This window comes from Anguilla anguilla, chromosome 5 (genome assembly GCF_013347855.1).
Source record: "Anguilla anguilla isolate fAngAng1 chromosome 5, fAngAng1.pri, whole genome shotgun sequence".
NCBI classification, from domain to species: Eukaryota; Metazoa; Chordata; class Actinopteri; order Anguilliformes; family Anguillidae; genus Anguilla; species Anguilla anguilla.
Genome location: NC_049205.1, coordinates 26,609,848 through 26,625,036, shown reverse-complemented (window position 1 = coordinate 26,625,036; position 15,189 = coordinate 26,609,848). Strand labels below are relative to the sequence as shown.

Here is a 15,189-nt window from a genome sequence, read left to right as displayed (position 1 = left end):
TGCTCCAGTATATATCCAGCTGTATAACTGGATACAATGTAAGTCACTCTGGATAACTAAACTGAAGTGTGCACTACTCTATCTAACAGGGAGCACATATACATACATTAATGCCTGAAACCCTGCAGTATCTATAAGCTGATCCAAACAACAGGTGGTGCTGGGGTGGTGGAGGATGAGTGCTATTCTGTGCAGTAGCAAAAGCAGCCCAGGCAAGCAGCAGCACTGAGAGGTCTGATTGTCAGTTTAAAAAGGTGCGCCATTGTGATTTAATGGGTAAGTGTGTGTATGTGATTGGTTGATTATTGAAACGTGTGAGTCACTGGGTGCATACTCACAGTTGCAGTTTCCTGACAGAACTTGCTTTGCGCATTCCATGCATGCCGCTCATGTATGTGTGTAATATTTAAATGATGTATCTTATAGGTCACATGACAGAATTGATCACCTAATGGTACTTGCACAACTGCTACTTTAGCCTCAATATGGAAATGCCATAGGACAAATGTGTAAACTGAACCTTTGCTCTTTTGCAGTGATAATCTTGGAGTGAATTGAAGCATCAGGATGTTGGCCCGGAAAGGCCTGTTACCAGATGGATTTTTGCTGACCCGGCTAGCAGAGGACTCCACCCAGCCCAACCGGTTCCGATCTAAGTCCCAGCGGGCCCGCTTCATTACTAAGGGGGGGTCCTGCAATGTGGCACACAAGAACATCAGGGAACAGGTTGGTATGTCATCAGGCACAGTCAGGTTTAAAAAAAATTGCATTTGTCTCCCAACTCGCAGCTGAAAATATCAAATTCCCACCCAAATTTGGAATTGGCAATCGCCAATGTGCAAACCCCACTGTGATTCAGGAGGCTGCAGACATCCATGGTTCTTCTCTAAAACAAATCGTGTAACCAACTAAGCTCACATAGACAGAGTCAGAGGAAGACCTTTCATATGTGGCTCTCACTGCAATCTATGGATGTCCCCTGAAAGTCACTTTTTCAAGGTTTTTTTGTGAATAAATAAGCACACACACCAGAACACACATACAATCAGAAATTAATAATATTAAAACTTTGAACATATGAAGATCAAGTGAAAAACAACAAAACAACAAAATGTAGTCTTAAAAAAAAACATGAAGTTGGTTGTCGGTACGTGGAAACATCTAACAGTATATGAATATCAAGTAACTTATAAGGTATAGGGCCACAATTTGACTTCAGAACAGCTTCACTCTTCACTCCTGAAATGCTGATATACAATTTCTGAACTTTGTGCATTGGGATTATTCTCAGGAAGGAAAGCCTCTAGCTCTTCGAGGGATGAAAGAGGTGGAAATCTACTTCACTCTTCATTCTCTCCGTTGGTGCTTTATTCCTATGCTAATATAGGCCATTGTGAAGATGTACCTTGTTGACCATTACAAAAATTATCCTGATTTGTAAACCTATGTTGGCTTGAACAAGTTCTTACGATCTTCACCGTAAAGCACCGATTGTACATGTACATGGCCCATTTTCGTGCCACTCCCTACAGGAAGTAGCCAGAAAACCTTTCAGTGGTGCAGATCTGGGTTCCAGGTGATTTACTGTTATGTAGTGGCTTTTAATATGCAGTTTTTCCATTAAGCAAACTTCTGCTTCTGCTTTTTTATACATAGAAATGGTCCAGGATGTGCCAAACAAATTTAGTGATACATATGCGGGTTCATGGTGAATTGCATTATTATGTAGAAGCTCTGATTTAACCAATATTTAATTGAGCAAGTTTTTACTGCTTTTGCAGTTGTGTGTTGTTTCTCTTAGCAGAGGTTCTTGGCATGCAATTTAATCTTTATGCAATTGGACAAGTTTTTACTGCTTTTGCAGCAGAGCCCCATAGGTATGTGGAAATCTTTATTTTGGTGCCCCTCACCACAAGAAATGGTCAGACAAACTTTCCTGTGACACTGGGTACTGGGTACAAGGTGAATTGTCATTTCTTTGAGAAAGGACACTTTAAATTAGACAAATAATCAATGACAAAATATTTTTAGTTTGTGATTATTTTCCAAATTTTTACTTAAATATTTGTTTCCTTGCATCAATATTCACATAGGTGGCACAGTGGTGGAGTGGGGGTAGCACTGTCGCCTCACAGAAAGAAGGTCCTGAGTTTGCACATTCTCCATGTGCACGCGTGTGTTTCCTCCGGGTACTCCGTTCCTCCCACAGTTGAAAGACATGCAGGCGAGGTTAATTTGAAACTCTAATTTGCTCATAGTGAGGGAATGGTGTGTGCGCCCTGCGATAGATTGGCGAGCTGTCCAGGGTGTATTCCTGCCTCTTGCCCAATGCATGCTGGGAAAGTCTCCCGTGACCCTGACCTGGGCAAGCAGGTATAGATAATGGATGGATAGATGATCAACCCCCTTATCTAGAACATATCTGGATAGGCTCAAGCAGGCTCCCAGCGACCCTGCCCAGGAATAATTTGGTATAGAAAATGGATGGATGGGTGGAATATTCACATACTTTGAACCATTTTCATTGGTCTAAAATGTAGAGCAATGGTACATGGTTTTATTTTGAAATTGTCATATTTTCATCAAATTATACCCAAAGAATTATCTAGCTTGACATTGCCGGAAAAAAAAGGCAATTGTAAAACTTTGTGAAGACTGGCAGCAGTATCCTTGTTAGGGGGCCAAGCACTGCAGGTGTGAGGCACCCTATTGTATTTGTAGTTATTATTCAGGGGCCAAGCAGCGATGCAGCTGGAACCCTATTGTGTTTTGTCTTGGCAGATACCCCCTGGCTCTCTGACATTACTGGGTAGTGTGGGCTGGAGAGAGATGGGGCGGGGTTAAGTCCTTAGGGGAATGAATGGGTGTCATGTTTCAATGGTATATTTTTATTTTATTTTCATGTTTGTTTATGAATGGATTAGTGTATGAGTTTAGAATAAGTGTTAGCTGTATTGGAGGAGGTATTAAAGGTACCCTTATATTCATTCATTCATTAATTCATTCATCACCCTAATGCAATAAATAGCTATTGGTCATGTCAGCGCATCAGTGATTGGCACCTCATCTTATCATGTTAAACCCATCCTCCATTGTCAGGTGTTTGTGTTAAGTGTGTGTAGGTGTCCTTGTGTGATTGGTCCTGGTTAGTTTAAATGTGTTTGTTTAAAGCCACGGCCAACTTAGTGTGTGTAAACTTCTGACCCACTGGAATTGTGATATAGTGAATTAAAAGTGAAATAATCTGCCTAACTTTAACCATTAGTAGGACAAGAAAATAACTGACTCTGGACCAGCAGCTAGGGCCAACTGCACCCAACACCGGTGGCTAGCTAGCTATACCCACGACAAATGCGGTGTCACTGGTTAGCTTAATGCATTTTTTCAATGGTCAGGACAATAATGTTAAGAAGGGAGAAAATCATTCCAAATCCAACCATGTAGAGCAGGTCATATAAGGCCAGAGTAGATTAGCGGGTCTGTCAACGCCAGCATGAAAGATATAGTTTATAAAGTTTCGGTTAGCTAACGTTAACGTTAGAAAGGGCTGGATCATCAGGTAGCTAGCTAGCTGTCAAAGTCAGGTTTATTTGTCATTACAAACCATATGCTGTACAGTACACAATGTAACGAAACTTTGTTTCGCAAGGCTTCGGTGTAACCATAGCCCGTATAGGGGTGTAACATAGACTTCCAGTCTGCTCACAGCACTTACAAAGGAATACACACATTGTGAAAATCAGAATCACAGTGCACTTAGACAAGACAGGTGCAGTAGGCAAGAGATAGACAATTAGTAATAAATAGTTTTATTAAAACATAGTAAGTAGTAAACATATTGTCGGTAATTTATCGAAAACCATGCTGGCTAGCTATATTGTTGTTGTGTTGTGATAAAAATATATATGACGTTATATTCCATTTGAAATTACGTCTTAAGTTAGTTAGGTTAGGTTGTACTCTTTTATACGGTCTATGTTTGTACTTTATAGATCCCTGAAAGGAAATCCTGTTGTCATCACGACTGTTATGTTTCTGTTTTTTGTCTTTGTTTTGCTGATTTCCTGTTCTGACCTCCGCCTGTTTACCGACTTTGATTTTGCCCTCCGATTTTGTACTTTTGCCCCGGTGGACTTTTCTGGTTTTGATCTTTGCACGAACTGACTACGAGACTGCCTGCTGTATTGTGTACTTCCGAATTAAATATTTCCTACGGGAGTTTCGCCACTCTGTTGTCCGAGTCTGCATTTGGGTCCACCTCACCTCGACCCATGACAATGACCGTACAATTATGATGTGAAATAAACAATATAACTTAATAGTAACAAATCTGTTATTTCCAGTAATTTGAAATTGAAATACGATATCAAAGTGACACTAGAAGTAGAAAGGCGCAAGCATGTTCCATCTGAGTCGTGACGATATAAGCGTGCGTCGGGAGCGCAGTACCAGGATGTGTAGTTCCTAAATGTACTAAACGTACACAACGTTGTACCTTGTACTTGTCATGGGTCAATCATGCTGCTGATATTATATTTCATCAGTCATATGTGTCATGAGTACCACATACTAATAGCTAACTGGTTCCCGACTTGTAACTAAAAATATCGCTTATTGAAAATTTCTCCGTTCATTTTTCCATTGACAAATTTGCGGGAAAACGAGGGGAGTGGCTTGGTGACATTTTCACTTACAAGCTCTATTTGCACTAGAAAACCAAACACCGCCATATACCGCCACATACCGCCACACCGCCAAAAACAAGAAAATCATTGTAACACAGCATATCAACCATTAGTCCCTAAAGCTGCCCTTCTTGCCATAAAATCTATATGCGGTTGCCATATTTTCAAAAGATCCTGATTCTTACATTTTATGTTGTAATAAATTTTGTCTAATGGAATGTAGCGAGAGATTTCATTTAACCAATGCGATACAGTAGGAGGGTAATCAGATTTCCAATGGATTGTAATGCACTTCCTTGCAGCGATCAAAGCAAGGTCAACATATTTTTTGTGAAACTTATTCCAAGGGTCTATGTTGCTTGTGCCAAGAAGACACAAGTGAGGCGATTTTGGGATATGAATGTCTAGTAAACATATAATGTCAATTACAAAATTCCAAAATGTTGACAGCAGATTACAGGACCAAAGCATATGATAAAAGTTGCCTTTTTGTTTTTTGCAACGCTAGCAAAGAAAGGACATTTCAGTGTTCATTTTATTAAGTTTTTCAGGTGTGTAATGAATTCTATGCAAAATTTTGAAAAGGGAAAGTTTGTGTCTCATATTGTAAGAACACTTGTGAGTTTTGAAACAAAAAAAGACCAGTCCTCTTTGCTTATATCCATCTCTAAATCTCTTTCCCATTTACATCTAGTAACATCTGTGCTTGTAAATAAGCATCCTAACAGGGATTAAGTACTTTAGAAATACATTTAGAAATCTTTACATCCTTATTGATGAGACATTCTATTTTGGATGGTTTGGGTTCCTTAAGAGTACCATGACTTGTCTGTATCATATGACGAATTTGGGAAAACCTGAACAAGTGAGTGGAAGGTAGATTGTATTTTAATTGCAAATGATTAAAGGAGATAAATATACTATTATCAAAAAGATTTGTTATTTCCCTTATCCCCTTGTCGTACCACGGCCTGAGTGTGTCATCATTAAAACAGGTTGAGAAATTGGGGTTTCTCCTTATGGGAGTATAGGGGGAGAGGCGTTCACTGTAACCCATAAGTTTATGTTGATGTAGTTCCATATTTGTAAACTATTAATAATAGTAGGGTTCTTGGTTATTTTTTTAACCTCCAGTAAACCAATATAGGGCAGGTATTTCAACTCATATGGAAGAATGTCATGGGACTCCACTTTTGCCCATGCACTTAATGAGCTGGAAAACTATTGCTTGACCTGGGTAAGTTGAGAGACAGTAGAATTTGAGGTTTGGTAAGTTTAGACCACCAGCATTATATGGGAGCTGTAATACCTGTGAGCTAATCCTTGGTGATTTATTATCCCAAATAAATTAAGAGAAGAGGCTCTGCATTTTTTTAAAGAAAAGTGTTGGGGGAGGGGGGTGTGGGAGGGACATTTTAATAATGTTAGTTCTACCCATAAATGAGATGGGAAGTAAGTTCATTCTTTTCAGATCGCTTGTATCAATTATTGGGGGATAGTTAAGTTGATAAGCGTCTTCTATATTACTGGGAATGTATATGCCCAAGTACTTCATATAGTCTGGAGACCATTTCAAATTGAACTTGCCTTTTAAAGAATCAGAACTGAATTTGGAAATTGGCATGATCTCGGTATTGGACCAGTTGATTTTGTAACCAGATAGATCGCCGAACTGGTCAAGTATTGTAAAAAGTGTTGGAATTGGTCTGCGTACAGAGAAATAACATGACTTTCACCTCCAATCTTAATACCTTGTGTATGGTCATGTGATCTTATTATTGCGGCCAGGGGCTCAATAGCAAGAGCAAATAATAATGGAGACAATGGACAGCCTTGTCTTGTCCCTTGTGACAGCTTGAAGGGAGATGAGTGCTGAGTGTTTGTCTTAATGATTGCCATAGGGGAACTATAAAGAATGCGGATCCAGGAAATGAAGACAGGGCCAAAATTAAATCTTGATAAGATGGATATTAAATATTCCCATTCTAATCTATCAAATGTTTTTTCAGCATCGATAGAAATAACCACCATAGGGGTAGCACACAAACTTTGGTATGAAAAAGGATATTGAAGTACCTACGTATATTGTCCGACGATAGACAACCCTGGACAAAGCCTGTTTAGTCTGAATGGATAAGACTAGAAGCCACTGATTCAAGACGTAAAGTTAGAATTTTAGTAATGATCTTGTAATCGACATTTAAAAGTGAGACTGGTCTATGTGAGGCACACAACAAAGGATCCTTGTCTTTCTTTTTAAGTAAAGTAATAGCTGCTACGTAGAGGGACTGGGGAAGTAGCTTCTTCTCAAGACAGGTTGAAATCATAGAAAGAAAAAAGGGCATCAGCTGCTGAGAAAACTGTCTGTAAAATTCAACTGGAAGACCATCCAATCCTGGTGCCTTGCTATTTTGAAGGGAATACATAGCCTTCAAAATCTCCTCTGGGGTTATATATTTATCTAGATAAGACCTCCTTTCAATTGTCAAAAAGGGTAGAGGGATATCTTTCAAAAAGGAATTAAGGGTTTCCCCACTACAATGACAGTTGCATTTATACAATTCACTGTAAAATTCTTTGAATGTCTCATTGATTTGAACTGGGTCCATTGTTGCACAACCATCAGCCCCTTTAATCCGCAAAATAGCCCGATCCTCTGATTCTTTCTTTATTTGCCATTCCAGTAATTTACCTGCCATTTCACCTTGTTCTACAAACCTTTGCTTTGTTTTTAAAATATTCAATTCAATAGAATGTGTGTTTATGTTATTGTATTTCATTTTCAAGTTATCAAGCTGGCAGAGTATAATGGGGTTTTTAGATAAACAGTGAAGTTTCTCTAGCTTTTTGTTATAATTATTAGGGGTCCAAGCAGCGAAGCTGGTGGAACCCTATTGTATCTGTTAGGATTATTATTATTATTATTATTAGGGGTCCAAGCAGCGAAGCTTGAGTTTCTGTGCAAACGTGCAAAAACACGCTGGTATAATAAAACAATGACTGTAGTACATATATAGTCCGCTTCGTTCCGTTGCTACCATAACATAACAAACTATCTTGTGTCTACAGCTGCAGTTTCTCGCTGCAATTACTAATATTGAATATAAACAAAAGAAGCAATTTATGCTGTAGTCTGCCAATGTCTAAATAAATAATACGATACTCGCAGGTAGCAGGGGTGGCGAGTTGATGTTTCGTTTTTTGCTACTAAAAGTTTGTTAGTAAAAGCTTTTTGAAAGGATGAATCATTACTTTTCTTTGGCATGGATCCATTTGAAGACAATATCGGGTGAGTTTGTTTAGTCTTTGAATCCGTCATTATGCTGAGAGAAATCGTGTTCTCAATTTAATCTCTAAATTGACTGTAAGCTTAGGGTTGTAACTAGGTAAATCATTTGTGCGGCATATTGCACAGGTTGCGCAGGCCACGTAGGCCTAATTAGATTTTGTTACTGACGGTTATAGTTCAAAAGACAACACCTTCATTCATATTTCCAAACCTACTAAATACTGCACCAATGACCACAAAAATGCTCAGCTAGATGTAACTTGTTGCAACGAAGACATTCACCTGACAAAAGCGCTTTTAGTTGCATATTTAAAGTAATAATCTCGAAGATCATCATTAAAATAAATGTCTGTTAATTCACTGTCTATCACCGAATTAGGCAACACAATGGTGATTGAGCCTATTATTATATTAATTTCTATTATTATTAATATTATAATTTATGATTAAAGAACTGGGTGTCTGTGGTGACATTCCCGGGAAAAAATCACAAGCGGCGCATAGTTAGTGACGCGTTTTCCATCACCCATCAGTGGTTGGTCCGCCAGAGAGGGTAGGCGGAGCTAACGCAACAGGCTCGCTCTTCAACTCACTTGCGTGTCTGCTAGCATTACAATAACAGAGAAAGGGGGGGGGGGAGTTATGGAACCCTAAAAAGTTTTTGTGTAACATGAGAGGTCATCATTTGTTGATGTAGATTTCGTATTACATTTGATGACAATGTAACGTTACTAAATTACATAGCCTAGCTATTTGCACAGCTAACGCTAGCTACCGGACCATGTCAAGAAAGGCAACATTAGTTTAGACAACGTTGCGCACAGTATCCATCTCTCATATCAGGTAACGTTGCGTTAGCTAGCTCGCTAATGTAATTAACACAATTTAATGTCAGCTAACAATTTGAAAAAATGCTAGCTAATGCTACCGACTGGTACCGACCTCGCAAAACGTCTCTCGAATGCAATGCTACCTTGTTGCAACGTTGCAATGTAGCTAACTAAAGGTCAGTTCAGATCAATGATTCGCTATGAGTCTGGATGCAACTTGCAAAATTCCAAGACGTCTGATTGTAAACGTTCTAACTGCACTTGGCGATTTGACAAGGTGGGTCTTTTGAGACCCCAGGCAACGGCTTCAGACGTTCTGCAACTAACCAGTTCACACCGCTGCAATTTTCTCTGCAACATTCTAAAACCATTTTGTCTCGTTGTGAATCATTGATCTGAATTGGCCTTAACGTTACCGTTATTTACATTGCCATCAAGTTCATCAATATATTATAATGATCGGAATAAAGCCATCTTTACACAGAGCATTAACCAGGGGTATAGGTGGAGCAGAGCCAGGTCTGATTTCAGTGTAAAGATGTCAAACCGGAGAGAACTAAATAAAAGAATACAGCAGTATGGATTAGCGTCATTATTTTATTACGCTTCCTCATATGGTCCTTCAGCCTTGCCCTTTTTTGATGAAATCTCCTTTGTTTTTGTTTTATTATTCTTGTTCTGATTGCTAATTTAACACCCAGCTCCGCTTTATTCTCGAACAGTTTGCTGGCAAAACCAGAAACACCAGCGGTCACATTTTGCAAGGCAGTTGTTTCAAAAATATCACACAACAAGCATTCACGAGAAAGACTGTTTAGTGTGCACGAGATACATAATTGTACGAGCCGCAGCGAATCCCGCAAATTCTTCTCTGCAGTGTGAAGATGTTCATACCGGGCAAAAGGTGGATAAAGAACATCTGTGGAAATTGATCATCACTAATTCTACCCCAGGTCTGCTACAGCATTTTAACCCAGCCCGGCAGTGTAAAGGCAGCTTAAGTTAGCCTAATGTTAGACAATGAATGAGTGTGTACATAACGTTACTTTTATAACAACCATTTTTTATTTAGTAAATAGTAAGTGTTATAGTTGGCGTGGCCCAGGTGCCAACTGACTGACGTCACACAGGCGACACTGGTTGGATTCGGTTGGATCTCTGGGAAGTGAGGTCCAAAAACACACCTGCAATTACTGCTTTTCGCCAATGGTACCGCCAAAGAGAACGAAACAGAAATCTTCGAGATTGTAACTTTAACGTTGCCTATCGGTTTTATGAATCAATTGTTACAACCTATTAGTCAAAGCCTTATGCCAGCGACCTCATGTCAGCAGTCAACCAATCATCTTCTTTACGGAGTATGTGGGCACTGGTTACTAACTACCCGCTTTTAATTTCTTGAGGAGGTCTGCGTCTTCAACGCGGCCGTGGTCTGCAACCGTCGCACATGCCGCACATTGCGCACAACCCCTACACAGACCCATTTTTACGTGTACTATGCAGAAGTATAAAACAGCCTTTAGTGTTACGGCATAGTAAAGGCCGTTACGCCTAGTGGCTAGGAGACATCATTGGCAATGCAGTAGATATGTTGGGTGAAGGTATATGATCATGAGAACAAAACCATTTAAAAACCGCTCCATAGGAATTGTGCCAATGCTTGGACCCCTCCCAACGCCGTTTGCGGCTTTAATTTATCTTTGGATTTGGTTTTAAGGGAGGAAGAAAATGCTGATGATCCCTCCAATGTAGGCTTTCAACGTGTCCCAAACTATTAACGAATGTACTGTTCAGTCCTGATGCACGGCAGAAGAAGTGTCCAAGTGGGCATTTACAAAGTCAATAAACTGTTGGTTGGCTAGCAATGATGCATTAAACCTCCAGCTTTTAGATGATGCAGGAGGTCCATCAAAATCAATTGAAAAAAATAGCGCAGAATGATCTGATAATATTCTTGCCAAGTAAACACATTTTGATATCTTGAAAGCAAAAGATAAGGAAACAAAAAAAAGATATATTCTTGAATAAATATTGTGTACAGGAGAGTAGAATGAGAAGTCCCTGTGAATAGTTCTCCAGATCTCATGAAGGCCCAATTCCTGAGTATTATGGGCCAATGCAATAGACATGTTGGCCAGGGAGTGATTAGTAATGGAAGAGCTGTCCAAATTAGCATCCAAAATACAATTGAAATCACCCCCCCCCCCCCCCCCAAAAGATGGGAATCTTGAATTGTGTCAGCATTAATGTGACATTGTTAATTAATTTGGGGTCATCATGATTAGGACAGTAACAGTTTAAGAAAATTACTTTAACTTGGTCAAGAAGACCCCTAACAAAAATAAATTGACCATTTTTATCAGACGGGACTTCTTCAGGGAGAATGATACATTCTGTCTGATGAGAATTGCAACACCTCTTGAGTTGGAAGTAAAAGAGGAGTGAAATACTTTGCCAACCCATCCAGCTTTGAGCTGTTCATGAGTTGAGAATAGAAGATGAGTTTCTTGTAGGAAGGCTACATCTACTTTTTGTTTATTCAGGTATGACAGTTTTTTTCCTTTTCCCTTTTTACCAGACACCATTCCTTTAACATTATAAGTAATGAAATTGTATCTAGCCATTTAATATAATTCAAAGGAGCAATTGAATACAGGACTGAAAAAAACAGGAGAAGACACTACACCAAACATAAAACAAACAACACATGAGCACCCCCCACCCCCACCCATTTGATACTTCCTGAGCACATCCTACCCTGTACACTACAGGGACGTGCAGCAAATCAAAAGGAACAGCATCATCTCCTACAGTTTATAAATTAGTTTACGGAGATTGAGTATTATTAATGTCAGTTTATTAGGGGTCCAAGCAGCGAAGCTGGTGGAACCCTATTGTATCTGTTAGGATTATTATTATTAGGGGTCCAAGCAGCGAAGCTGGTGGAACCCTATTGTCTGTTAGGATTATTATCATTATTCTTATTATTATTTTTCTCTGCTAAAAGTGTCTGAGGCTCAGCAATCATAAGTTCTAGACCAACCAAATTTGGTAGGTGGGTTTCTATGGCCCCCCACTACTCAGGCACTACAAATCACCTATGTCAGCCAGATGGTGGCACTATAACAAAGGGTCATGCTGAAAAGGCTATAACTCCCACACCATAAGTCAAATCAACACAAAACTTTATCGACCTATGCATCTGAATGCGCTCTACAACTTTGCTATTGGGACCACCTGTGTCTGCCATATTGTTTGCCCGCCATTTTGACTTTTTAGTTGCGGCGTGGAAGCTTTCTCCGCTAAAAGTGTCTGAGGCTCAGCAACCATAAGTCCTAGACCAACCAAATTTGGTAGGGGGGTTCCTATGGCCCCCCACTATTCAGGCAGTACAAATCACCTATGTCGGCCAGATGGTGGCGCTATAACAAAGGGTCAAGCTTAAAAGGCCATAACTCCTACACCGTAAATCAGATCAACACAAAACTTAATTGACCGATGCATCTGAATGTGCTCTACAACTGCAATGCATGTTTGATATTTATGATTCGAGATCGGGGAGACTCCGATCCAGTCGGTAACATTAAGATTATGTCTATAAACCCCTCACACTACAGGATCATTTGGGAAGATTATCTGTTCAGATCAGCCTCGAATCGGGAACGCCCCTGCGATTGTTGGGAAGGGCGAATCGGACTCAAAATTAGCCCAATTATCCTCTTGTGTGGGGCCAGCATAAGGTAGCCAAGTCAGGTGACGTGTGCTTGTACATTCATCCTCGTTGATACAGCGCAAGCTTCGACTCAGTTCACTTCAGTAGCAATAGGTGTTCTAATTTGGAAATATTTTATTATAGGAAGATGCTGTATTGTTATTGAAATATGCTGTGTTTAGATCTATTTTAAAGTGAAAGACCTGCTTAAAGATAATTTACTTTACAATTGTTTAATTTTTGAAATATATTTAATATAGTTTTCTATGGTTTAGTGTTGTAACACTATAGGCCTATGCTTATTGATATGTTGAACAGGCTTCAACTTAAAGGTTGTTAATAAACCAGGTTGTTAATAAACCGTGAATTCGAAAATGAGGTCAACCCTTGTGGACATTACGTTTCTGATCTATTAAGGTAATTTCAGTATCGTTAGGTACCGAGTATCGAATCAGTATCGTTTAAGTTTCACGTATCGTTTCAGTATTGAGTATCGTGATACTAAACATTGGTATCGGTATCAAAGTCAAAATTTTGGTATCGTGACAACACTAGTCTGACGCCTTTTTTAGTTGCGGCTCGAAAGCGCTGCAGCTCTACGTACACGCTGGGCCATCTAAGTGTTACGACATGCCATCTAAGTGTTACGACATAGTAAAGGCCTTTACGGCAAGCGGCCAGGACACATCCATGGCGACGCAACTAAGTAATCTGACAGCGTCTCTTAGGATACAATTTGCCATAAGTCATCAATATTTTATACAATCATCATGATATTCAGTAGATATGTTGGGTGGAGGTATATGATCATGAGGACAAAACCATTTTAAAATCACTCCATAGAGGGTGCAATAGTGCCAATGCTTGGACTGACACATGTTGCACAGCCTTTGCTTTGTCCATTTTCATCTCATACTATTTTATGTAGGGGGGCGACATAGCCCAGGAGGTAAGACCGATTGTCTGCCGGTTCAAACCCCACCCTGGGTGTGTCGAAGTGTCCTTGAGCAAGACACCTAACCCCTAATCTGCTCTGGCGAATGAGAGGCATCAATTGTAAAGCACTTTGGATAAAAGCGCTATATAAATGCAGTCCATTTACCATTTATATGAATTTTTCAAAGTTTGGAATTTCAATAGCTTTTAGGTCACATGACCTAGACACCTCAAACTACTTTCATTTACCTCTTTTCCACCAACTCGAACCTAGTTCTGGTTCTGGGCTGGTGCTAGTGCCGGTTCGCAGTTGGTTCAAGTTGCGAACCTTCTAAGAACCGGTTTGCTTTTCCACGGGCTAGAGAGCCATGTCATTACATCACTGTATAAGTCTCCGCTTTCCCAGCAGCATCATTACCTATTAAAATGTATGTCCTGTAAACATACAGATAATAAACTGTCTAAATGTAAAAAACCAACTTCATACATATACATTTAGTTATATTATTACAGCCTTATGTACTATATCAACTTTAAGACAAGGAACACGCTCATAATTATCTCATCGCGACCCATTAAATCCAATGGCGCAGACGTTGCTTCATAAGCCGCGTTTCCACCGCAGGAACTTTCCCCAGGAACTAGGAACCTTTTGAGGAACTCAGTGCGTTTCCACCGCAGGGACCAGGGTCTAAATAAGTTCCGGGGACTTTATTTTACCCCAAAAAAAGTCCCTGCTCGGGGGGTAGTACTTTCCAAAAGTACCAGAACTTTTGGGGTGGGGCGCAAGCGCTGAATATTTCTGATTGGTCGACTACTCGCAGTATTTTATTTCAACTGCCATTTTTAAAAGTCTGCAGCCACAAACCGATTTATTTTCATAATAATAACTTGAATTCAAACTTGTATGTTATGCGGCGCAGTAGCCTACTTTTGGTTATAGCCAGCCAATGTCTTGGAACAGATGAGAAATTAAAAGATTGAGGATTATAATGTATGTAATATATTATAATGTGTGCGCTCTTCTGTTCTTTTCTTGCTTTAGTATTCGTTTTATAAAATGTTAAGCATTCATGCTGGGACAGCATATTACGTACCAAAACATTAAAACGGTTTAATTCAGTTGCTGAATATTTTCTTCCGGATTTTCTTTGTTAGCCCGTTATAATTGACTCAAAACGTTTGATACAGTTATGTGAGGTATGCGGTAGTTCTGCGTAATTTACATTGGTGATACAGTAAAAGCAAACTGGAAATCACCTTCCGCTCTTTTTGTCAGGGTGAAATAACAGGTTAATTCTAGTAATCGTCCCTTTTGCTTTTTCAGACTACCATAATTTTACTCTGCGATTCTTCAATTCCACAAAAAGACCAAGACTATGGACTAATTTATGGTGCATGGTTTGCATCTGGAGGGCACACCTCGCTGGTCCGTTAGCAGTAACTTTGAAGGAAAGCAAACGGTGGCTATACCACTGCAATATTAATTAAAATTTTCACGCAAGTCCGAGTTTTCATTCTATTTATTCTTGTCATTTTGCGATTAGCCTATATGGAATTAACGGTGGGAGTCGAAGTAATCAATTCAACAGCAAATTGATTACAACGTGTGCATGTTTTCTGCTGTTGTTACCAGTTATTTGTGGAATGTGAATGCATTCTGTCGCCTCGGATGTCAAGACATGAAAGTGAATGTTCGCATAAAACATAATGAATGTGTTTGAGAGGATATATAAA

The 15,189-nt window shown here is 39.6% G+C and overlaps 1 protein-coding gene across 2 annotated transcripts in view; it reads left to right on the top strand.

The window, feature by feature from the left end:
* Nucleotides 1-15,189, top strand: part of kcnj11l (potassium inwardly rectifying channel subfamily J member 11, like) — a 127,463-nt gene that overhangs the window by 18,835 nt on the left and 93,439 nt on the right. Inside the window, exon 2 of one of the 2 annotated variants that reach the window (XM_035417760.1) lies at nt 537-726. In XM_035417760.1, the coding sequence (XP_035273651.1) occupies nt 568-726 (159 nt within the window). In that variant the 5' untranslated portion in view covers nt 537-567. Of the gene's footprint in view, nt 1-536; nt 727-15,189 lie in introns of those variants that run through there. The other variant, XM_035417761.1, reaches the window with a different exon arrangement.